Source organism: Ambystoma mexicanum, chromosome 3q, assembly GCF_040938575.1.
Source record: "Ambystoma mexicanum isolate Mex_15411 chromosome 3q, UKY_AmexF1_1, whole genome shotgun sequence".
Classification (NCBI taxonomy): domain Eukaryota; kingdom Metazoa; phylum Chordata; class Amphibia; order Caudata; family Ambystomatidae; genus Ambystoma; species Ambystoma mexicanum.
In genome coordinates, this window is record NC_090926.1 from 944,439 (window position 1) to 970,772 (window position 26,334).

The following is a 26,334-nucleotide window of genomic DNA, read 5'->3' on the forward strand; positions in this document are numbered from 1 at the left end:
ATGACCTATCCCAAAATGGAAATTGAACACAAAAGTGTTGATTGATGGATTGCACCACGCCGAAAGAGGCAATAGGCAACTACTTTGCAGACAAAACCCACTCGGCTCGTGATCCTCTTATTCTACCAGAGGCATTTAAGGCCATGATCAGGGGGAGGGTGTATCTCTACCTCTGCGGGAGTGTGCAAGGCCCTATCAACCACGGCAGATATACTTTAGGAAGGCACACGAGCAGGGAGAAAATTCTGGCAAACTATTAACATGGCTACTCAGGTTGGATAATACTCTCCGATCATCGCCATACACATATACAAATGGGAATAATGCTACAAACGGCAAAATATAAATGGATCGTTTGAATCCTATTACACCTTATTATATAGCCGACTGGACATTTTCCACAATTCCTTTTTATAAGTTGACCACAAATGTGTATACATATGTTCCAGTACATTTTTTATCATGCGTGCCGTGCTCGAGCAAGGTTTTAAACAATTTACCCACAGTCTCTGAATCCACTCTTGGTGATACTTCTGAATTTTCGCTCTATACTGCGGAAGTGCTTTACACATATGCTCCAATGGAGTACCCATAATACCACGAGCATCCAACCTCCTTAAAAACAACAAATCTCCAGACACCTGACCTGTGGCACCTTATTTCAAAATTCACAACACACCAATAAACATATTATTCACACCAGTAGACACCTGACTCTAAAACATTGTCATTTGCCCACAATGGCCAAGTACTCCCTGTCCTACAAAAACCTTTATATACACTAAATGCTAACAATACCCAAGAATCATTACTTCAATGTACACGTTGGCTACTAATGAGAAAAACATATGAATATGCCCAATGATGTAGAACCTTCCTCTGCCTCCTTGCCTCGAGGCGAGGGAACTCCACCCTCCTCAAACACCTCTTCTAGAGCTGAGGGAGAGCCTGTCCTTTCTTTATAGGACCATCACTTGTAAACCGTGTTGCCTTCCCAGTGTAAGAGGAGTTCCCCCACATCAATTATTCACTTTTATTACTCTATTTGATGCCATTTTTGCCTGCCGGTGGGGAGCGTCACCTCCAATCAAAACTCATGCTGAGGAGCTTCCCCTTCTATCACAATAGCAATTTACAGACAAGAACAAAAAATATCAACAACACTGTTGCATGCAGAAAGTGCTGTGAGACGGGCATGGTATCGAGAGACACAGACTCCAAGGTGTGCGTTTTTTAAAACCTTTATATTTACTAAGGTTGCTGGGTTGGTGTAATGCCTGACTGGCTCTAACTCTAAAGGGATGGTTCCCTTAACTGATGTTTCTAATGGCCATCGCTGTATAATAGTCCAAAATAAGTCTGTCTGTGTCTAAACCTATGCTTGACCTCAGTCTTTTCAAAAATGTGATGGGACGTCTTTAAAAAGGAAAATAGTGGTTCAACAGAAAATCTGAAACCAAAGTTGGGTCTTCTCAACAGGTGTAGTTTGGTCAATGTCACAAAAATAAGATCAAAATGGGCTGTTCGTAAGACCTTCTCCACAGAGCCCTTGCCGTGGTTTCAAATGCCTTCAGTGTCTTTGGGTTCCCTTCCCCAAGCTTCAACTTGTTCAAGTTCCAAACACGACAAAAGAAGTATAACACAGCTCCTTTTTGAAGCTTCTCAGGGTTCCCTTGCCACAAGCTTGAATCCTTTCAACACAAAAAAACCCAAAACAAAAACTCTCCAACTTGGTTGGGCCTCTCAGGGTTCCCGTCTCCAAGCTCAGGCCCCTTTCAGCTTCCGACACAAACGCAGTTTTGTCAAAATGCACTTTGCTTTCTTTGTTAGGCCTCTCAGGGTTTCCTTCCTCAAGTGTAGGCCCCTCAGTTTAAAACACCAGTTCAACTTGTCAGGATGTACCTTTTCCTTATATACAGTTTCTCTCATATGCAATCCTTTCATGGGGTAGAATCGGAGGCTTTTGAAAATACCAGGCTCTTTGCTTTTCCTAATCACGACCCCTCTGATCCTTTGCCCCTCTTTATTTCTTATACTTGCTTTCCTTTGTACCTTTTATCTTCAGGTGCTTCCTGTACCCCTTTAATCTGTGTTCCTTTCACTTTGTTGTGAACACTTGCACCTTCCTTTACTTTCCTTTCTCGGTGTTGTGCCTCTTGCACGCTCCCCTCCTTCTGCCATGCACATTTGCACCTGTGCTTTTTCCTATCATGCCTCTTGCACACTTCTTTCAATCTTCCGTGCACACCTGCTCTTGAGTCCTTCTTTCTGGGTCGTTGGCACCCTTTTCTTTTACTCTGGACTTCACTTTTAATTCTGCACCGCTAGTGTGCCTGTTTCTTTCTCTGTGTGCCACTAGCATGATTTCTCCTTTCATCTTTCCCGCCTTCTTATTTTTCCTTAAACTGTCTTTCTCACTTTCAACTCCATCCTGCTTTGCAAAGCTTGCTTTTCTCACGCTCCAGCCACCGCACGGTGGATGCTTTTGGTCGAGGCTTTTGCTCGAGGTCAGGGTTTCACCACCTGCCCTCAGACAGCCAAGGGAACAAGCAATTGCACGGACACTGCCAGCAGTATACCAGCAGCTTCGCTCCTGCTCTCTGTAAACACGGCTCCTTAGCCACGCTGCAGCCCCCTTCACAAACACCGGCCCAGCGTTGCGGCACGCTGTTCTCCTGCGGATTCTTCTTTCTGCAGTTCCCAGCTCGTTGGCTTCTCCGGTCCAGTATGCCTCCCCAGCTTGCTCACTTCCTTGTGCAAAACCACACCTTTTTATAGTGGAAAAAATAGTCAAGTGGAGTCAGGTGTGAGTGGTCATTATTAAATGCCGGACCGTCATGGCTACTGGGCAAGGGCCCAGTACTTAATTTCCTGCAGGGTCCCAATGGACCCAGTCTTGGCGCCTATGGCACCAAGCTCATTACAAAGTGTGCTTTGCACACACAACACAGAAGGCGCGTGCATCAAGGTTGGGCGCGGCCCTATTAGTACAGGGAAGGCACGTGCAGAAGACGGGAGGAGGAGTAAGGTGGGGCCACAAGGCAGGGCCTAAGGGGAATGGCTGGGGCCATGCTATATAAGCCAGCCAGCCCCACCCGCATACTGGCGCTTCGCGTTAATCTGCTAAGAGCAGTGTAACACCGCCATCCAGAAGACCCTTAACTGGTTCAGCACGTGCGTCTTCAGTCTCGGCAACCCTCCAGCATCTTACCTGGTCCAGCACGTGTATCTTCAGTCTTTGGAAATCTCCAGTATCTTACCTGGATTCAGCCACACCATCGCTGGAAGCACTGCCATCAGCTTCCCGCTCTGCAGCCGCCGCGCGGATCTTACCTTGAAGCCTCACCATCGCTGGAAGCACTGACATCCTCTTCCCACTCTGCAGCCACTGCGCGCATCTTTCCTGGATTCAACCACGCCACCGCTCGATGCACCACCGCTATCGCTTCCCACTCTGCAGCAGCCACATTCATCTTATCTGTCTCCTTGAATCGTTCGCGGGTGACGACCAGCATCCTTACCTGTCCCGAACTCCCATCAACACGGAGCCATCTTCAGGCGCAGCATCCACGCGGATCTTCATCTCCGGCAGCCTGCAGGAGTTCAGAAACCGCTCACCAGCTAACACTGATCAGCTGCACCTGCAAAGGGAATAAGAAACACAAGGTGAGCAATCACATAGACTTTAACACGCTAAAGCAGCGCAACTCACGAACTTGCCGCAACTTCTGGAACTGTCTACTTAACACCAGTGGGTCATCCGCAATAGACTTTTTTCACAATCAGGCGCTCCTGAGCCATCTCATCACTAAGGGGGAGAGAGAACAATATATGGTTACGAACAATAATAATTGGGGAAGAATTAACACAAAGAACAATACTCATGGTTATAAACACTTACCTTCGAGACAGAATGGTCGCAGCTGGCCTGGATCTCCACAATCTGGACCAGTAGGTCCATCCACTGCGCCCCTGCTGAAGGAAAGCAGGACGGAGAGCTCATCCTTGCATAAAAACACGTGAGCGTGCATGGGAAAACTCCTGCGTACTACATTTTGTCACAAAAGGGTTGAGGGGAAACCGCGACACCACCACGCTATCCTCGCTCCCTCTCATCTTCTCTCAGGAACAGTTCCAACATTCCAGGTCCACGAAAACACAGCAGTTGGGGGAGAGAGAGAAGCGATCCGAGGGAGTCAACTCCTGGGAGGGCTGCAACCACGCCCCAACGCCCCCGCAGAGCCCAGGTGAGCGTAACCGAACGCAAAGCCTCTCTGAATCTCTGCCTGGGCGCTATGAATACCTCCGAGACCGATCAGTTGGCCCAATTGATGGAGTAATAACAATAGAACTCCTTCCTATCGCAATGCTCTGAAGATACTGCTTATCTGAAAATATATATAGAGCTGTGTAGCTTGAAGCAGGGGACAAGCTTATGTTTCCCCATTTATTTTTTTGCTGGAAGGATCTATTTTATGTGCACCTGCGTTTAGGCATTAAAAGGGTCTCTTACACACTTTATTGTAAGGCTGATTTTTTAATTACAATGAAAGGTACAATCATGATCATGCATTATTGCTGGTGTCATATATTAAATAGCTTTATCTGCTTGAGTGCTTCAATTATTATATTTATAGTTCTATTGGTTTAATACATTTATTTGTAATTAAAACACCCAAATTACAATCCCCTTTGTGCAGTGGATTCGTTGTGAGGCTGCAGCTGCCCTCTTTTCAAATATGGCCACACTGCTTTGTTGGAAGTGGAGTGCCTGACTTCATTGGATTCTAGCCGATTGGGCCCCTCTTCCTTGAAGGGCCCAATCAGCAAATCCTGCTCGCCTGCCAAGGCCCCACTCCTAAGGCCCCTGTCCGGTCCTGGCTGGCGTTGTGGGCCCCACTACTTTTTCTCAACCCATCAATATGCACCTGGAGGCTTGGCACCTCATCCATGCACTCTTGGGCTATGTGATCGCCCCCTCAGCTATCACGAAAGTGTGGACTATTGCTATACTACCTGCATCATTCTCCAGACTTTGTGCCTCTCTTGGCAATCTCTACGAACTATCTTCAAAAGGCATCTTTTCTTTTTGTTTCCAAGCACCAAGCCATAACACCTACTTCCTTCCCTGACATTCACCTCCACTACCTACACCCCTGTACTGTTGTGCTGCTATACTTGTTGACCTAAAAAGAAAAACTTTTTTAGCTGTGCTCACATCCTGCTTTTCATGGGAATGTGCCGACAGGTTACCCCCTCTGTCCTCTCGTCCGCTATCCGTTCCCTTACCCTCGCCATCTCCCATTGTGTCTTCCCTATCCTGTCTGTCTCCCTGTGTGCTTGCTCCCTCCTTGCCTACCTCCTCCCACTGTGCCCCTCACTATGGCACTTTCAATCTTCCCCATCTACTCCAACTGCTTCTCCATCTCCTATCCTTCACCTCTCTAAGTCTGGCAAGAAGAAACTTAAGAAGGACATACTGGCCTGCAACCCAGGCCTTCCTATCGCTGACACCCATGTCAGTGCTTCCACCATAGAGACTCTCACCGATATACTCTTTGTCGTTCCTTCTCCTGACCTATGGACTCTCCATATGGCCGCTCTGCTCTCTCCTTACTCTTCTTCATACATAAATGGTGGCACCCGCTTGGAGGCTCTTCTGGCCTTCTTTTCCACCTCCAGGGCCATCATAAATGTCTCGAAATGGTACCATCCTGGTACAAGGGCCTCAACCCAACCTCTTACTTTTTGATAGGCTCTTTCCGTGCCTTAGCAACTTTCCTCTTTCCTCCTCACTGGCTCCTTTGCCACGAACGTCTACGGCCGTCCAGTCTCCCCTGTCATCTATGTCCACCTTGGCTTCCTTGCCTCGTACTACCCTCACCACATCCCACACAACTCCCCCTTGTCACTTTCAACGGTACAGGCGAGTTTTGACACTTCTCCTTGAAGGCTACAAGGTCATCCGCGTGCCAAGGTCCAACAGGCCAGGAGGTGGAGTAGCCTTTATCTTTCCTGAGTGGATCCCTGCTTCCATTATTCCCACTCGGGTCTACTCCTCCTTTGAATGCCTGGTCTGCAGTCCCTTTCTCCCTTTCTATCGGCTGCTTGGGGCCAGTCCACCCTCTGCCTCTCAGAATGGGCTGACCTGGCCTATTCTCCTCCTCTTCCCAACTGCTCCTGCTGGGGGATCTTAACATCCATCTTGATTCTCCAGACTCCTCAGGACCTTTCTGCAACCTGTGTGACTCCCTTGCTCTTTCCATTCTACTCTCTGGTCCATCGCACACTGCTGGCAGCACCTTGGATGCTCTCCTCTCCACGGACATCCCACTCTATACTCCTCTCACTACCCCACTCTCATGGACTGATCATTCTCTTCTCTCTTCTCACTTGAAGCTTTCTTCTCCTTTTGCAATGGCACACCCTACACCACCTCCTGCCTTCAAGGTCATCCGAGTGTCAGTGGCTGCCTTTGCCTCCAATTACTCTCCTTCTACTCCTGTGTAACTCCCACCCTGATACAGCCCTCTTTAACTTTCACCGTTCCATCTCTAACACTCTTGATGTTCTTGCCCCTGTCATGAGAGTCCGACTAAAGCCTGCCAAAAAGCGCAACTCTTGGTACGACTCCGATCTGGCTGCCTTTAAATGAAAAAAAAACTGGCCTGCTGCCGCCTTCAAAGGCAACATAGACCCTACAACATGGCCAAACTTTTTAAAGTCTACAGGGAGTTGGCCAAACCTACTGCAGCCACATCCTGTACTGCACCCACCCAGGCCCTGATCAAACGCCTCTGTGATACCCTTGGCATCGCTGATCAGGCTTGCCTCCTTTTTCTCTTGTCGGCCCTCCCAGGTGGAACTTGGGTCCTTTCTCTCCTCTATCACTCTCTACTTATGTCCCCCAGGGATCTAATTTGTCCCCCTGGTTCTTCAATATCTTCATGGCCCCCTTGGTCGACAGAATCTCTACCTTTATCTCCTAACTTTCAGTGTTATGCGGAAGACCCGCAGCTCTTTCAGGCCTCCTTCTCTCATTCCCTCCTTTCCTCCTTCGTGCTCAGCCCTGTCTGTCTATCCACGATTCAGTCTTGGTGTGCTGCTAACGATCTCTGCCTGAACGCTAGTAAAACGGAGATTGTCCTCATTGGGACCCCTGCTCCCGCTTTCCCACTTTCACACTAGCCAGCCTCCCTTTGCCCTGCGTGCTCACCTATGAATGAGGCACAAAATCTTCGACTCCACTCTCTCCTTCTCTTCTCGCATCTCGGACATCTCCAAAAAGTCCTACTACTAACTGCACCTCCTCAGAGGTAGTCTACCTTTTCCTCACTTCCCCCAGAGGCTCACCACCTATGCAGAGTCCTGGTTCTCTCCAGGCTGGACTATTGCAACAGCTTTTTTCTCAACCTTCCTACTTCTACTTTCCGTCCTGTACCAACTCGCCCAGAACAGTACCGCAAGACTTATCCTGGGCCCCAAGCCCAGGGACCACATCTCTCTGGTCCTTAAATCCCTCCACTGGCTCCCTGTGGCTGCAAGGATTGAGTTCAAGACCCTCTGCATAATCCACAAGGCTTTCTGGGGCCCGCACGATCTACAGCGCTCTTTCTAAATACTCTCCCTCTAGAGTCCTCTGCTTGTCATCCTCCAACTCTCTGGGGGTGAGCTGCTTTCACAAACAGAAATTTGGGGGTCGATCTCTATCCTCTGCAGGTGCCTCCCTCTGGAACAGCCTCACTGCCTCTGTCTGTCTTGAGCCGGAGCACCTTAAGAGCCAGAAACGTCTCAAGACCTTCCTCTTCCTCCTTCTCTCTCCCTCTACCCTGCTAACCTCCATTCTTTTTATCCACCCTCCTTCCTGCTTCTCCTCCCTTACTCCGTTCAGTTTTTGCTGACTGGTGCCTGGTTCACCTCCAGAGCCTCACAGGCCCCAGCCCCCCTACTCCCCGCCAGTTTTTGCACTTGCCTCTGTGCCACTGCACTGTGTTCAGCATTACTGCACTTTCTGCTTGCGCTCTGAGCGAGGCAACCTCCCTGCCCTGTTGGACTGGACACGCTTGTCCCCATCTTCCTCGCACCACCGTCTGTACGTATGCGTTAGCTAAATGTGCTAGGACTAGTATGTTTGTGTGTCCTGTAACACCTCATGCACTTGCACTAGGAGAAAGGCTGTTTGGCGTAGTATGCTAGTTTTTCTGTTTAAGATAATTCGGAAACTTCAAGGCCTAAGAATGATTACTGTATTCCCTTCTCGCCTTGAAGCACTTTGAAGCACTCCACCTGTGTATAATCGCTGTACAAGTAAACCATTACAATTGAGACACACCATTCCAGTTTCCAAGTGACATGTGACTGACTATATTTGCAGGTTCTGGTCCATCCACAGATAATAAAGACGGACTCTCTTGTGTTGACCACCCTGAAGGCTGACAGCTCGCCAGTGATGGCGACTATGCAGAACCCAAGCATCACCACCCTCGGCACCCCCATCCAGACCGCCTCCTTGCAGGTACGTAACCCAGTCGCCTCAACCTTTACGCTGGGCACTTTCATAGTGATGGGACTTATATGATTGCTTGGTACAAATGCTTTATCCGAGATGATTTCTTTGGTTGTACTCTTGCCTTTGGGTGAATAGGCCTTTGCATTTGCTGAGGTCTTTCACCAACTGCATGCTTTTAAAATAATGTATAAATCCGGAATGTGTTTTGCCTTTAAAAGCTCCATCTAATCTATCCTGTAATCAAAGGCAAGGCGCAAGACTGAAAAGGGATCTACTACAGAATACTATTTCAGATTAATGTTCAATTAATTCAGGTGTGGAATGCTGTTTAATCTGCATTTGCTTCCTTCCAAATTACTGTATGGATGATGACACAAGATCCATCTAGTTTGACTTTTCCTGTACTCTGGGCAACTTCTCCGTTATACCTATACAAGCAAAAAGTGTTCATGTAGTCTTACCCAGTGAGGCTTCAAATGAGGCAAACCACACCATACTCTCTTTGATTATTCAAGCGCCCCAGATATGGCACTTCGAACCATTTTTTGATTAATTTACTGGTCAGATGACCATACGGCATTTTTGTTTAAACCCAATTCTGACTTAAAGGAATGTTATTGTGCATCATTTTCTATTCAAAACATTGAACTAACTATACATGCACTTTAACCCTCAGATTTACTCCTGTTGGGAGCTGTGGACAGTCATTTCAGAATTATGTTTTACCACTCTGCATTACTTATTGCAAAGTAGCAAGAAAAGACCCCTGCAAGCCTGAATGTTGAGCTCGATTATTATTTTTAGAACCAGCCTTCTGGGAGGGACTGAGAGTCCAACCTAGACGACGGTTATTTACACTACTTAGTCTAGCCAAAGTCAATCTAGGTTAACATGAGCAGTAAAGCAGATTTATGGAGCTCTAGCTTTGTGCAAGTACAGTTACCCACGAATAGACAGTCAAATATTACAGTCTGCACAGAAGTAGAAACATAAACCTATTTATTGGGCCTTCAAACCAAAATCAGTAAAACCTAAGCAAAGCATATGACTAATTTATATACACCGCTAGTAATCTGATTACTTCCACTGTACACGAAACCACAGTAAGAAAAGTTCATTCAAGTAAAGCAGTGAAATAGTTGCAAGTAAAGTGAATAGAACAGTGTGTTTAAAACCTAAACCATGCACCCTGCCTTATAAGTGCAAGTTACACCTAACTTCAACATTCTTTCCCTATCAGATAAATAGGCCTAGCAACTCAACGGAGTTACAGTGCCAGGTAATTACGAGAGGGATAGCGAAGTTATTCATGTTCTCCCGCACAAGCAACAGGATGGTAAAAAGAATATATTTTAAAAGCATCTTTAATTTAGCAGGAAAGTCAGAATCTTAGGAGTACGCACTCCATTCCAATACACTAGAAAGTGTCCTGGAGGGTGAATACTTTTCTAGAACTCCACTGATCACAGCCAGCCAAGTTTGTTAAGGAGTGTACTACTCGGTTTCCAAATTACCATCCCTTGTGAATCATGTTTTACCTATTTCTACAGTGCACCAGCTTTTAATGCCTGCACCAGCTTTTAACACCTGACCCTTTGGCCATCTTGATCTTTGGTCTTCTGCCTGCTCAAGCTACTCTGAGTAGCTGTAAATACATGTTTCTGCTGTTAGTTTTGTTGTTGGAGGTCCAGGGGTTGCAGGTGCAGTAAGTGAAGATTTTGTCTGGACTTGGGTCCTTCGACCTGGTGTTTCTGGGACGAGTGACAGAATTGCAGCTTGAGGGCAGACCCTTCAGGACAGTAGACACAGGGAGTCCCACAATACGAAGCAACCTCCACGGCCCAGCATAAGTAAGGCTCCAGCAAAGAAGTCACAATCTGGAGTTGGCAGGTGAGATTTGTGGCAGCGGTAAAGATTCTGCTCAAGGAAGGCTCCTCTTTATCCAGGGGACTAGCAATAGCAGGCTACATAATCTTAGGCCACAATTCGACACACTGCAGAGTCCCAAGCTCCAGCTCAGGGCAACGACCGGCGCAGAAGGGGGCATTTGCAGAGGATTGGCAGCATACAGGATTGTCATGAGACACTTCTGATGTCCCCTGATGGCAGGTTTCTGGTGCATTGGTCCGCCACAGCCACTGCTTTTTGATCAATCCTGGACATTACATTAAAAAGCTGTCTGATGTTAAGCTCGGTCAACCGGCTAGGGACAAAACCGCCCTGGTCCTCATGAACCAGGTATGGCATGATCTGGAGGAATCTGTTTGCTATTGTCTTGGCTAATGTCTTTGTCTATATTCATGAGCGACAGGGGCCTGTAGGACCCACATTCGTCGCTAGGCTTGAGAAGAACAGTTATGATTGCTTTCCGTAGAGAAGGGGGGAGTACGGATTCGTGGAGTGATTCAGACCAGACCTTCAGCAGTTTAGTTCAAGGAGCGTTACATGCTCCTGATACAATTCTGAGGTGATTACCCCTCGGAAGATCAGTGATGGCCTTGACTATCCCGTCCAGTGTGATCAGGGTATCGAGCTGTTCCCTGGTGGATTGGGCAATGCACGTCATAGGAATCTGGTCAAGGAGTTCATGTATGTCTTGTATATTGTGTTCACGGTGTGGCATGTACAGGTCAGTGTAGAATTTGAGAAGATTTAGAGTATCTGTTGCTCTGACCATTGCTGGACGCCCTGTGTATCCCTGATAGATTCGATTTGGGACTGACCACCCTCCGCCCGAACCAATCTAGCTAGTGTTATTCCCGGTCTATCGCCTTCCCCGTATTTCCTCGCTCCACGTGGGCGAGCAAAGTAGCGTATCTTCCGCAGGACATGTGATTAAAAAGCCTCCAGTTAATCCCTTATCTGCACTAGTTTAGTAGGGGTAGCTGTTGTTGCACATTCTCTTTCCAGATCTTTAAGTTTGGACTCAGAACGATGCATATCGTTCCTTATTACTTTTAGTATTCCTGCTTCTCTTGAGATGGAAATGCCCCTTATGTACACCTTGAAGGCCTCCCAGCGACATCGTCGTGTCCTGTTGTGTATTACATTCAAAGAAGGTCTCTATGTCTGAGAGGATCTCCGCTTTGAATACAGTCCAGCAGAGCTTCGGACTTGAAGGGCCAGGCGGTGCAGGCGGGTGGAGATGATCCCAACGCTACCAGCAATGTCACTGGGGCATGGTCCGATAGTGTGCGGGTGAGTATCTGAGTATTTTTTGCCAATTAGTTCGCCCGATATCAGAAACTGGTCAGTCTTGGACGAGCTATCCTGCACCGATGAGTAATAAGTTTATTCTCGCTCCCAGGGATTAAGGACCCTCGCGTCCCACATGCCAAGTGATGTCATGTGTATGTGTAATTTCCGAGCCGCACGTGACAGGGTCCTAGGCGCAGCTCCTGTCCTATCAAGGTCATTGTCTAGCATCAAGTTCATGTTCCCCGCCAAATGATTGGAACCCCAACGTATCCCATGAGTATGGAAACTACGGTTTCGAAGAATTCAGGGGTTCATCTACATTTGGTCCATACGTGTTCACAACCAGGTACTCTCAGTTTGTTATTGTACAATGTAGGATGATATATTTGCCCTGAGAGTCTATATAGCTCTTTTTCAGTACAAATTTAACCGACTTGTGAATTAACTTCAGGCCTCCCCTGGCTTGTGTGGAATATGTTGTGTAGAACCTGTTTGGTCCCCAGGATGGTGGCAGGCCTAACGCGAGGCGACCCAGGGCATGGGTCTCCTGCAATAGGAGTATTTTCACTCCGTGTCTCTGGGCATATGCAGTGATTCTGCGGGCCTTCTTAAAATTACCTATCCCACGAACGTTCCATGCCATTAGCCGAATAGCCATGTCGTTCCTTCAGGGGACATCCCAGCAATCGCACCTCTGTGCATGTAGAACTGTGTAAATGGTATCACCATGTCACTCACCCGATATGTGCAATGCTGCATCACCTCTGCCATTTTTGATAGAACATTCCCCAACACGTCCACCCCCCTTCACTGCTCTTACCCAACAAGCAGTGTAACTCCCCCTCCCTTAGACCAGTTACCTGTGAGCCGCCCCCAACTTGGCTCACGTGTATCACAGGCCCAACAGGGGCTTGCGTACAACAGAACCTCCAGAGTAACCATTGCAGCCGCAGTGGGTTGCGCTGCTGTCGTACAACCAAAACCATAGGAGTCGTGGTGTACAACCACACAATGTTACATATTTTGGCTGTTAGCATTCCCACATTACACTATCAACTTTTGAAAAAACAGGATAGTAGAACCCAGAGGTAAAAGCATTAGGCAGAGCACGCTCCCCGGTCAATCATTAGAGACATCCCAAGATATGGCAGGTGCTTGCTATGAACACGTGCCACTATCAACTCGTGGCCAGAAGGATTATAGGAGCCTCTAGTGAGGCATTGCAGTGTGGGCGTTTACTTCCGTTCAATGCTGCATATGGCAGGCGGGTAATTGCTTGGGTCACTATCTACTCATGAACCAAAATGAACCAAAGGATAAAAGAGCTCAAGGGTAGGGCCCATCAGAAAGGGAGACTCCTCTGATTTCCCACCCCCTCAGCCGTTTTCCATCAGATAGTCTGCAGGGTTGTTCAGTGGGATGTGTGCCTCCTATAAATTTCACTGCTTCATGATTTCACTGTGAAAAAGTAGAGCTTGTTTCTGAAAGTAAACTTGAGGCATGCTGGGAATCGTATTGCATAGGGGATGTTCTGCTCCCTGAGCATTTTCTTTACACCAGTAAATTGGCGTCTTTCCTATTGCACCCCCGTGGAGAAATCAGGGAAGATTCTAATGACTTGTGAATCCAGCCTGACTTCCCCTTTCTCCCGCGCCAGACAGAGTTCTTGATCTCTGTCCCTGTAACTTAACATTTTTGTAATTATGGGCCTTGGGAAATCACAAGATTTTAGGGCGCGGGCTAGCGCGCGGTGGGCCCGCTCAACAGTGAAGAAGGGAGACAGTTCAGGGTTGTCCAGAAGGTCTTTAAGCAGGTTTTCAGTCGCTAGTTCCATTCTTCCCTTAAGTGCGTTCTCAGGAACCCCAATTATTCGAATGTTGTTCCTACGCGACCTAGATTCTAAATAGTCACGTTTTGCTTTAACAAATTTCATATCCCGGGTAAGGGAGGCCACTGTGTCCTGTAGTGTATGTATTCCAGCCTCATTTGCCCCGATTCTGGTTTCGGATTCAGTGATTTTAGTGCCTGCGTGGTCCAATTGTGATTTGAGTGATGCCACATTTGCATTAATGTCATCCAGCTTTTCGTGGAAGGATGCAAAGTTTTTGCCCATGGATTCCATCATACTGGTTAAGTCAGGGACTGGAATGTCTGCCGGCGTTGCCTCGCCGTCCTGGCTGGTCGAGGACTGCCCCTGATCAGGCCTAGGTGCTGCCTTAGCAAACTTGTCCATGGCGCCAACCTTGTTAGCACCTCGTTATCTATTAGACATTCTACGGGCGGGCAGACATTTTCTTCAAGCTAGCCGTGTGGTATCTGACTCCGGTTGGCTCGCATGGCTATGGTAATTGTGCATGCACTATTGTAGGCCCGGAAGTCGCATCTGGTGTAGCAATGACCATGGACCACCCCGGTGCAGTTCAGGGGTTACCTGCCCACCTCCAGGGCCCTCGGTCGCCCCCACAGTGTAGTCAATCGAGGGGGGGGGGGAGTTGCACATAGCCCCCAGAGGATGTCCGCCTGTAGGCCGTGGACCTGCCTGGTGAGTGTACGAGAGATTTGGGCTTGGGAGGTAGTGTTGGGCCAGGTGCAGCTCCCACAGCAGCAGCGTGCCCTACCCGTCTGGGCCCACGAGGTTGATGACAGCAGGGCCGTCCATGTGGCGGGCTGTCACACCAATATCTCAAGTGCAGCGGGGTGATCTGATCAGTGAGGACTTTGGTGTTGGTCATGAACTGTTCTTATAGGTACACCGTGGTCATGGTAGGTATCTTTGGATAGCTAGTTGCGGTCCAGGCACAGCAGGACCGGGTCACTCACAGATGGCCCAGAAGTATATGGAAGGGCACCCAGACGTGGGCCCGGGGGGTGCACACAGTGAGGGCAGCGCGAGGGGTTTAGTGCCAGGGAGGAGAGACTTGGCTGTAAAAGTGGTGAGATGTCTAGTTGCAGTTGCCCCACGTTGCGTGATGAGTGCCTATCCTCACCCGGAGCTATCGCCACATCAGTGGACTTAAGCGTGAAGGGGAAGTATTGAAGATGAATACGGCGTGAAGCTGCGCCACCGGTTTGTGCTGACGGTGCTCTGGGTACCCTCAGTGGGCTGTTGTACCCTCAGGGGTTAGCGATGCGGTTATTGAATGAGGGTAGGCCCGGGGACTTGGCAGCAGGTAGTAGGATGAGTCCTGTAGCATTCGGCCCCGAGGTCCAAGGGGGGGAGCAGGCTCCTAGAGTTACGGCGTGATCCAGCGGGTAGGTTTCACTGCCCCCTATCTTTTTTTCGTGAGCGGCCCGGCTGAGGTGGTCAGGGCGGTAAATTTATAAGGGACCGACCAGCTTGTGGGAACTCTGGGATGGACGGCGATCACCAAGGGGATGGCTCGATTGTGGCTTGTATCAGGACCGTGTCGTTACAGAGTAGTGGATGATCACTTGCGCCAGCAGGAGGGGGTATAGGGCATCCACAGGTGGGCCGCAGCAGGGCCCGGCTCCAGTTCCCAAACCAGGCCCAGGAGGTCACTGGGGAAGCCTCTCCCCGGGTGCACTTACTTGATATGGATGCAAATCCCCTTGGGCGTGGTATCCGCTTATGAGCCATCATGAAGCGTGAGTAGCAGCTCAAGTCCCTCCGCTGTTATAGGAACCACGCCACCAGTTCCCTTTTTCATGCTTCGGAGATGTCGGGAGGTGACCACGTGCCACATGCAGCCTGGAGCAGAGCAGGGGTCCGGGCCCCCCACGCCCTGCCTGGACCCCAGATGGTCGGAGCTGTGCAGTCGGGTCCGGGGCAGTGTCGCACAATCGGGATCAAAGGTGTCCAGGTGTCAGAGGCTGCGCTTCAGCAGGGCTGGCGGCCGCCCCCCCCCTCTGCCCCAGCCGCGTCATAGCAGACACGTTTCCTTCGTCGGCTGCAGGAGTCTGGGGCAGCGCCCACGGGTAGGGCCAGGGGAGCTGGGGAGACATGGTTTTCTCCCACATCAGCAGGCGTGAATGTCAGTGCCCATGGAGATCCGGCCCAACCGTGCAGGTCCGCCACTTCCAGCCCGTCCAGAGACGCGGCACCAATAAATATAGATGAATCGTAGTGTGGGCACGGATAACACAGGAGCGCCTCGTCCGTACGGTGGCCCCCTTCCGCCAGATCTTCACTGTGGGCTGTCCACGGTCTGGGCACCCCAGCAGGAGAGGGCCGCCGCAGACGCCGCTCGCGCCGGCGCCACGATGTCAGCTAGAGCATGCAGCTGAGCGCAGACTGCAGCCCGGCCCCGGATGCCAGAACGTTCACGCGGGTGCTTGCCGCAGCTCTGAGTGAGCACGGGCCGCGCTCAGTTTCGTAAAACATAGGAGGGTGGTTCTTCGCACTGGAGGTTCCAATTCACCCAGGATTTGGAACAAAGATGCTCCCCACCTATGTTGTTGCATGGTCTTTGCGAAATCAGAGGTTTGGTAAAAACCCCCACCTCAATCATATAGCTGTTGGTGTTGCACGGACCTGATGAGCTAGGCAGTCATTTCCAAGGCTGCTCAACAGCGCCCCAGCTGAGGCTACTTTCTGACTGCAACACAGGGCCACATTGTATTACTGCACTACACTATAGAAAATATGTGAATATGAAATTCTCTTGTGCTCTAGTTCTTTCTCTCCATTCCCCTCTCTTGCACCTGTGATGAATCCTGCAGAGTCATCAATATCTCCTCCCATGTGATCAGGTGAAGGCAGCCGCTACCTGATCCTAACCGTAGGGGTGGTATCATGAGGAAAGATCACATGGGAGGAGATGGCTGTTGGGGGGGGGGGGGTACTCCTTTGAGAGGGACGTGTTAGTCATCTTGTGAGGATGAGTCCTGTAATTCCCAAATATCTGATGGCATGCTGTCATTGCACAAGTCACTGTCCTGAGGAAACCCAAGGAACCTTCTATTGATTACCTAGACAGAATAAGTGGTAAACCTTGGGAGTTCCTGAATCAGATGTCACATCCTCTAATGGTCATGATTCTGTCTTGGGTAGACTTCTTTGACCTAATTAAGCCCCATATCACTCATATAACATCTCCTAACTCTGATCACATCCAGTTCAACAATCGCGTAGAAATGAATAGACATAGCCTCAAACCCATGTGGTACTGGGACAAGGAAGAAGGACCAAGAGTCAATGAGGATCAAAGGTACAACTGAGGAATATGTAGTCTATTTGTTTGAAGGCAAGGCACCCGAGTGGGACCTTTCAAACCTGAAAATGTACCACAGCTGTGTAGGAGGAGAGGGAAAGGAGCAGCATAAGCAGTCCGGAAAGATACCGAAGCAGTTGGGGCTGCAGTAGAAGTGCGAAAGCCAGCAGAAGCTGAGGCATGCAGTTTTGCAGAGTACGCCAGCAAGAAGCAGAGTCATGGTCTGCAGCATGGAGAGAAGCCCAGCTGTGTGGGAGATGTGCTCCCGGTCCTATGTGAGTTCCCTGGAGGTGCTGGAGGACATAGAGATGCAAACCTGGCCGGCGGGGCTCAAGAGAAGGGACATGCAGCTGGTGGCGGGTACGGAAGAGCTGCCAATCTGATTACGGGCCCGCCACAGCAGCAGGTAGCAATACGCAGATACCAAATGAAGCCAGTGAGTTAGCCTGCAAGAGAAGGCAACCCTAGGGCGCTCGGAGTGAAACGTTTGTAGAATAAGAAGGCAAAATGGGTGCAATTCTCCATTTATGAAACGACAACTTGGGGTAACCTGTAACCCACATTACCAACAGCCAAGAGGTCATACAGAAGTAATGATGCAAAAATGGTGTAATTCTCCATTGAGATGTCAACTTGGGGAAACCTGTAACCCACATTGCCAATAGCGCAGAGACTATAACAAAAAGATACAAGGGCACCATTCTCCTTTCCTGAGACATCAGTTTGGGGAAATCTGTATCCCATATTGCCACTAACAGAAGAGACCAACTGTAGTCGTAAGATTTTTTTCTTCCTGGCAGGAGCATTGAACCAGGAAAGGGACCGCTTGTAGTTGGTCTTGGAAGGCGAGTATACCAGGAAAGAAACAGTTGCTTTGACGAAATGTGGTTGTGGTAAAAAAGGTGTTGTGGAAAGATATTGGTAACTTTATCATTCTGACAAACTTGCATCACCAAAGGTAGTTTCTGTGCTATCCTGACACAAGTATTCCATTAGAAGAATAAATCTGATATTATAATATTTGCTTTGTATTTTGAGAAAGACCTTGTGTGGAGGAAAAGAATTGTCTTGGTTCTTGAACTAGTGTTTGAGAAAGAGCCATTTACTTTAACAAATGGAAGGACGCAGCGGATGGAAAAGACATTTTGTATTGAACAGAACTTTGTTGAATCAGAATTTTTCCAAGGGTATTCCTGAAGTGATCCAGGGGAAGGGAGTCCAACCCTGGTCACAAGGAGTGCTTTCTAAAAACTATAAATTTGAACGTTTTGTACTGTTTCGTTGAACTGAAGACAGCCAATTATTCCTTGTGCACTTTTCTTATATGTATTCCTGTGCGGGTCAGATGTTTTTTTTACATTAGGTCCTCTTTCTTTAGGTTTAGCTTGCTAGGTAGGGACATTCTCATTAGGATAGGGAAAGATGGGCATACATTGCACCCCTTTTCATTTTAATAAATGGCAAACATTGAGAAAACTACACCATCGAATGGATTGTGTCCTCCCACGTATTCCTCATCTTGTGATAATTCGTTCTCTCCAGCTTCGCTGCTTCGGAAAAAAAAAATTCTCGGCCGAGGGCACTGTGCTCGAGGTTGTGGCGTCAATTGTCCCTCGACGGGCTCCGTACTGTGTCGACGTCACCGATGGTATAAATAGCTTGAGCCGCGCCCGTTGCTTCAGTTCCGTTTTTCCGATCGCTTCGCTATCGAACGGCGCGCTTCTATTTTCTGTGAAGAAAATGTCATCTTCAACGCCTTCGACACCGAGGACTGGGTTCAAGAAGTGTGCAGATTGTGGGTCTAAGGTGTCGATCACCGATCCCCACCGGATTTGTCTCTGGTGTCTCGGTTCCAGTCTCTGAACCGACGACTGCAGGTCCTGCCAATCTATGACCAAGAAAGCTCTTCGTGAGAGGAGAGGTAAACTGTTGGTGGGGAGGGAGGCCTCAAAGAAGGCTACGTCAAAAAGACACAAGAAAGCGACTGATTCTAAGGAATCGGATCGCCATAGGCACTCAAAGAGATCTCGATCTAGGAGTAGATCGAGACATTCTTCGTCATCATCGAAAAAAATGAAGAGGAGACATAGATCTCCCTCATCTTCTTCTTCAGAGTCGACCGAAGAAATTGGTTGTCCGACTAAATCGGATTCTCCCAGTAAGTGGGAAGAATTCCGCAAAAAGATGGAGGTTTTCGAGAACGCGGCCCCGACCCCCTCGAAAAAGCCATACCCCTAAAGTCGCTCCATTGGACGACAAAGAGAAGTCTAAGGCTACCATGGCAAAGACCGGTAGCGTCGAGGAATCCAAAAAAACTCGAGTCGACGTAAAACCGTTGAAGACTCTTCGAGAGTCGAGCACTTCTCCAGTGCCATACAAGAAACACAAGTCGTCGAAGACTTCGACGTCGATAATTTAGACTCCAAAGCCGAAAACATCCTCAACGCCATTATCGAAGTCATCTTCGAAGACCCCTTCGACAACTTCGAAGGATTTGCCAATTCCTTCGAAGCAGATGGAAGAGGAAGAAAGGAGATTCACTCCTTTGCCCAGGCCACACTTTTTCAAATCTATGTCAGCAATTTATGAAGAGTCTGCTTCAGAAGAAGACGAGGTTACTCCTTTGGGAGTTACTTATGGTATGAGACAAGTTCCTGAGGATCTTATTGACCAGGAATCTAGAATGAGACCTGAGTGATACTCTACATTCTGCCAGTGGAGTTGACACATCCCCAGAATTAGAGTTCGCCAAACCTGATCCTGCAGAGCATGCAGATGCTGGGTACAGGGGTCTTATGACCAGGGTAGTTCAATATATGTGTTGGGGTAATACTTCACCTATTTTTGAACAAGATGACATGACGGATATAATCGTAAAGGGACCTCAGAAAGATCCTGTTCTCCCTTTTCACAGAGCCCTTCAAAGGACTTTGGAGAAAAACTGGGAGAAACCGGAGACTATTGCTGCTGCAGATAGCACTTTTCCAAGTAAATATAGACCAGCTGGAACGGATCCTGAATATTTGAATAAACATCCGACTCCAGAGAGTTTAGTCATTCAGGCAGCATCTACGTCAAAACAAACTGCTTATCCAACTATCCCTCCAGATAGAGAGGATAAAAAAATTGATGCCTGGGCACGTAAAGTTTTCACGTCGGGCAGTATGGCACTTAAGTCGGCAAATGTCACCTGTACCCTAGCCAGGTTTACCGATACCCTGTGGGACTGTATTTCGGCTGCGGCTGATCATATTCCGGAAGGCAAGGAAAGGGAAGGCTTTCTGAATATAGTCAAAGACGGGAAGGAGGCAATGGGGGGAATGTCTCCAGTCTGGACTGGATACTGCTGATGGTATCAGCAGATCCATGGCTGCAAGCGGCGTGCTACGCAGATTTGCGTGGTTGAGGGATTCGGGGTTTTCACCAGACATGCAAGTTAGACTCCTCAACATACCCTTTGATGGCTCGAGGCTCTTTGGCAGAAAGGCTGATGAAAGCCTAGAAAATCTTCAGACCTCAAAAGCCGCAGCTAACTCACTTAGCGCCTCTTTGCGCCAGCCTCTAAAACCCTACTCCGGCTCATCTTCCTGGAGGGGTCGTTCTTTTCGATACTACTCCTCTTTTGGTAGAGGAAGAGGACAGGCTTCTCAAAGGGGCAAAAGAAACTTGCCTCGTGGAGCACGAGGAAGAGGTGCAAAATCAGCCTCAGGAGCGGCATCTGTACCCTCAGCCACTCCTGCAGCCGCCTCCAAATCCCTCTGAGGCCTTGTTACACAAAACACCAGTGGGAGGCAGGATCTCTCAACATCTGAAGGAATGGCGGGGCATTACCTCAGATGCTTGGGCACTGGAAACAGTAGCCCAAGGTTACTGTCTCCCTTTTCTAAAAAGGCCTCAGAATCATCCCCCGGGAGCCAACTCCTCCAAAATTCCGGATCTGCTCCTGTTGCAGGAAATTTTAACCCTGCTAGAGAAAGGTGCCATAGAACTGGTACCTGTAGCGGAGAGGAACAGGGGTTTGTACTCCCCATATTTTCTCATCCCAAAAAAGGACGGAGGACTGAGACCCATCTTGGACTTGAGAAACTTGAACAAGTTCCTCAGGAAGGACAAGTTCAAGATGGTGACTCTGTCTCAGATCCTTCAGGCTCTCCAACTCCAAGACTTGTTGGTATCATAGGACCCTCAGGATCTTTACTTTCATGTGCCAATCCATCCAAAGCACAGAAAGTACCTGAGGTTCGCGATTGGCAATTCTCATTATCAGTTTCGAGTTCTGCCATTCGGGCTGACCTCCGCCCGAGGGTTTTAACCAAACTGTTGGCGGTTGTGGCAGCAAGTCTCAGGAGAGGGGGTATTCACATATATCCCTACCTGGACGACTGGTTGATCAGAGCATGTTCTCCAGAACAAGCTCAGGAACATCTTTCGATCACCAGCCACTTCCTCCACAAATTGGGCTTCTCCCTCAATTTCAAGAAGTCCCACATGATACCATCCCAGAAGGTCCAGTTTATCGGAGCAGTCTTGGGCACTTCCTCGGGAAAAGCCTCGCCTCCCGAAGTTAGCGCTCTCCACATCCAGCAGATGGTAACGAAGTTCCAGAATGCCCAACGTCTACCGTCCTTCAATTTTCTCAGGTTGCTTGGCCTCATGGCATTCTGCATTTTCCTAGTACCAGAGGCCAGGTTGAGAATGAGATCCCTTCAATGGGCACTCAGAACTCAGTGGTCCCAGTTCTCAGGGAATATGTCGGATCTTCTGCAAGTCCCGAGCCAGTTGCTCCGGATCTTCTATGGTGGGCTTGCAACGACAACATTCTCAAGGGAGAGTAGTTTTGGCAACCATGGCCGGAGATAACAGTAGTGACTGACGCCTCACTCACAGGGTGGGGAGCACACACCAACGATCTGACAATCAGCGGTCGTTGGTCTCCATCGGAGTCCAAACTACACATCAACCTGTTGGAGCTGAGGGCAATCAGACTAGCTCTGAAGGCCTTTCTGCGCTCTGTACAGGGAAAGAATGTCCTGATAATGATGGACAACACTGTGGCCATGTACTACCTCAACAAAAGGGGAGGAGTAGGGTCACTACCACTGTGCAGAGAGGCAATGCAGCTATGGTTCTGGGCAATACAAGAAGGAATCTCTCTATTGGCAATTCACCTAGCCAGAGAGAAGAACACGGCGGCGGACGCTCTGAGCAGGCAGAGCACGGTCTCTCACGAGTGGGAGATAGCTCAGGAAGTCCTTGTGGAGATCTTCGCCCTTTGGGGAACCCCTCAAATGGATCTGTTCGCCACCGCGATCAACTGGAAGTGCGATCAGTACTGCTCAAGGGAATTTCCTCAAAGAGGAGCTCTGGGAGACGCATTCGTAGTGGAGTGGACATTTCCACTACGGTACGTGTTTCCCCCAGTCCCCGTGATTCCTCAAGTAATCAGGAGGTTGAGAAAGTTCAGGAAAACCATGATCCTAATTGCCCCGGATTGGGCCAGGTGAACGTTGTACCTGGACCTTCTAGACATGTCCATCTGCCCTCCAATACGTCTTCCGCAAAGAGAGGATCTTCTCTCGCAAGAGGAAGGTCCGGTTCTCCATCCAGAGGTCAAGACACTCAACCTTCACGCATGGTTTCTGAGAGGTTGAGATAGAAGGATTGGGATCTTCCGGATGACGTAATGGAAATCTTGCTTTCGGCCAGAAGACCAGCAACAAAATCTTTGTACTGATGTCGCTGGAACCAGTTTAGTAACTGGTGCAAAGACAAGGATGTGGACCCTTTTCAGTGTGGCACCCCAATGGTGCTTTCTTTTCTGCTACATCTAGCTAATCTGGGGCTCCAGATAGGAACAATCAAAGGATACCTTGCTGCGCTGTCCATTTTCAAGCGCTCCTCGGAAGAGGTTTCATATTTCAAAATACCGTTAATAATTCAATTCTTAAAATGGCTTACTAATGTATACCCTCCAGTACCTTTTCATGTACCAACTTGGGATTTAAATTTAGTACTAAAATTCTTGACTTGCATACCTTTTGAGCCTCTGCATTCATGTCCATTGAGGCTTTTAACTTTAAAAACTGTCCTTCTTGTGGCTCTATCATCAGCCCGCAGAGTTAGCGAACTTCAGGCTCTCTCATGCAAACCACCATATACTATTCTTTTATAAGGATAGTCCTTAAAGTTAAACCTTCGTTCTTGCCAAAAGTAGTCTCGGACTTCCATTTGTCACAAAAAATAGTACTACCAACCTTTTATCCTCCTCCTCATCTGGGCAAGAAAGAGGAGTGTTAGGCAGTGCAGAAACCTGTGCAGTTCCCCTAGGGACCACTGCAAAAGATTTAAGACTACAGGTGTTTGGCAGTAAACCCACTTGGTAGCAGTCTGTACCACACAGATTCACTTGGTAGCTGTGGCTGAGCAGTCAGACTTCCCCCAAGAAGAGTTAGGCAGTATGTAGAGTATACACAATAGGTACAGAGATACAGTAGCACAAGCAAACACTGACCAGAGCTTTGGTGTAAAAGTATATAATTATTTATTTAAAGACACACTTGTAAATTACACTAGCAACAAAGAGGTAAGTAAATTCAGCACACAGTCACTATTATATATATACAACCCTAATTACTTATTAGACAAGTCTTAATGAGAAACGCCACTTATTTTCAGACAGAGGTGAGCACTTAACATAAGATGGCACTCTAATAAGTTATTAAAAAAGGGAGGGGAAAAAGGCAGAGATATGGAAACACACAAATTTCAATACTTTTAAAAGAACCACAGTAAGGCAGGATAGGCAGAGTTCTACTGGAGAGCAAGGAAGTCAATTGCAAGGCCCACTCTTGGAGAGAGCAAGCAGAAGGGGTCCATGTTCACACAGTGGGGCTATGCCCAAAGAGTCTTGTAGATAGTTCACACACAAAGAATGAAATTAAAGTCAGGAAAAGTTAGCTAGCCCAGGCCAGCCCAGGTTAGAAAGTTGAGGCTGTACTGTCACCCCGAACGATCTGTCGCAAGGGAAGCCAGGCGGGACACAGTACCTTAAGTGTGAAGGAAGCTCCAGCGGGGGCAGTTGTTCCTGGCAGCGGGTGCAAGTCGGTGTTTCGTCCAGAGGAAGAGGTCTCGCCGTGGAGGAAAGATGAAGGTTGTTGCACTGCCAGGGAAGAAACCAGCCGCAGAGTTCTTCGGTTAAAAGGTACTACCATTTTCTTTGCGGTAGTGGTAAGCCGTGGTATTCCGGTTGCCGGGGTGCTTGGCACGGGCAAGGCGGCCACGAGATGCTCCAGGAAGGTGAAAAGAAGGCAAAACTGGTTATCCCCACCAGTCAAAGGAAGAAGACTCTCCGGACTGGAGATCTCCTCTATCGTCGGGAAAAGTGGTGAGACGGTTCAGCAGGGCTCCACCGGTGGTGTCGTCGGTACAGGTCGGCTCAGCTTCTCCCTCCTCGGATTCTTAGGTCCTGTGGCGACTTCTGAAGTTCCAGTCCCCAAAGCCCTGCTTTTATGCAGCAAACACCCATTCATTCAGCCTAGCTGTCAATCAAACATTCTAGCTCACCACTTGGGCCAATCACACAAGAGTGCGACTTGAGTTACCAAGGCAACTCAGTCCAGGGTGCCTAAACCCCCTCCCACACCCCCTGTGGTACCCAGACAGAGTGGCACCACTTTTGGAGGCTTCTGTGGAGAAGTCCGCCAAAAAGTGGAACAAAGGGCTCGACTTGAGTTGGAGTCACAGAAGAGAACACAAACGCCATTTTAGAATCGAGTTCTGGCAAAAAATACCAACCAGTGAATTAATATTAAATAAATAAACCGGTGGTATGTTCGAGGCTATAGGAATTAAATTATTAAAGTTGGTAGCCTCGAACAATGGGAAATTCCCATAGAGATATATTCGCAGTCGAATATAAAAAGTAGTATCCACTGCCACCAGCCAAAACTCAATCAGGGGGGACGGAGATGTGCCCCCTCGAACAACAGACCCTGGAGCAATCGAATTGCCCCGACCAGTACGTCCACAATATGATGGTTTGTACTGGTTTCTGTTCGTAATTTGGGACTAGTAAAGCCAATGGTGACTTTACATGCCCTGGGAGACAGTAGTCAGTCCCAGGGTATGGAGTCTGTTTGGGGGTCGCTACGACACCCCTGGGTTACAGCACGGAGGGTGCTGTGTAACCCACATCAAAAACACATGAGGCCCTATGGAGTAAAAGACCCCATAGCCCATAAAACACATGGAAAGACAAAGGAACACCTTAAATCATGTCTAAGAGTGGGAGTAAAAGAGTCTCGCTCTTAGCAGGAGAAAGAAATAAACCCAAAAAAATCCAGCAAAGCTGCTGAGGGACTCACTAGGTTTGGGAAATTAGCCTTCACAGAGAATTCTCCCTAACAGGAGAAATTACATAGACTAGATCCCAAGATGGTTAAGTTGAGACAAGATGACCAACTATTTGTGGGTTATACTGGTCATAAATTAGGCTTATCTGTAACAAAACGGACCATTTCCCGCTGGATCATATTAGCCATGGTTGAATGCTACAGATTAGCGGGAAAAGAACCACCAGATGGGCTTCGTGCCCATTCTACAAGGGGAATGGCTATTTCTGCGGCTCTAAAGAGGGGAGTCCCGGCAGCAGACATTTGTGCAGCTGCAACCTGGAAAATGATGCATACTTTTGTTAAACATTATTGTTTGGATACTGCCTCCTCTAATGAGGGTTTATTTGCCAAGGCAGTTCTGCTTTCTGTCCATGAAAACTGAAATTAGTACTCCCGCCTCCAAAATTGATACTGCTATGGGAGCCTATCACAAGATGAGGAATACGTGGGAGGACACAATCCATTCGAAGAACAAGTTACTTACCAACTAACATTCTTTAGACTGGATGTTCCTCCCACGTAGGTCAGGGGGCACGCCTGGGTGTTCCTTATATATATATATATATATATATATATATATATATATATATATATATATTTCATCGAAAAAACAGAACTGAAGCAATGGGCGCATCTCGAGCTATATATACCATCGGTGACGTCGACACGGTACGGAGCCTGTCGAGGGACAGTCGACTCCACGACCTCGAGCACAACACCCTCTGCCGAGAATTCTTTTTTCCGAAGCAGCGAAGCTGGAGATAACGAATTGTCACAAGATGAGGAATACGTGGGAGGAACATCCAGTCGAAAGAACGTTGCAGTTGGTAAGTAACTTGTTCTTTTGTGTCCGTCTTGCATTTCTGACGCCTCAAACACCTCTCGCATAACTTGCATTTCTGACGCCTCACACACCTCTCGCGTGATGCACAGTCAGCCATCCAGCCCTCCATCTTTTCTGGTTACTTTGTAACAATTGCTGCATAGTTAAATTAATTCTAAGATGACTGCCCATATCTCCCACATCTGTGCTCGTTCCTGTCGCTTGGTCTGCAACCAGAGC

The 26,334-nt window shown here is 48.4% G+C and overlaps 1 protein-coding gene across 1 annotated transcript in view; it reads left to right on the top strand.

Moving 5' to 3' along the window:
- LOC138582000 (sterol regulatory element-binding protein 2-like) overlaps positions 1-26,334 on the top strand; it is a 401,726-nt gene that overhangs the window by 96,569 nt on the left and 278,823 nt on the right. The window contains exon 4 of the mRNA XM_069652893.1: positions 8,375-8,515. Within this exon, the coding sequence (XP_069508994.1) occupies positions 8,375-8,515 (141 nt within the window). The remainder of the gene's footprint in view (positions 1-8,374; positions 8,516-26,334) is intronic.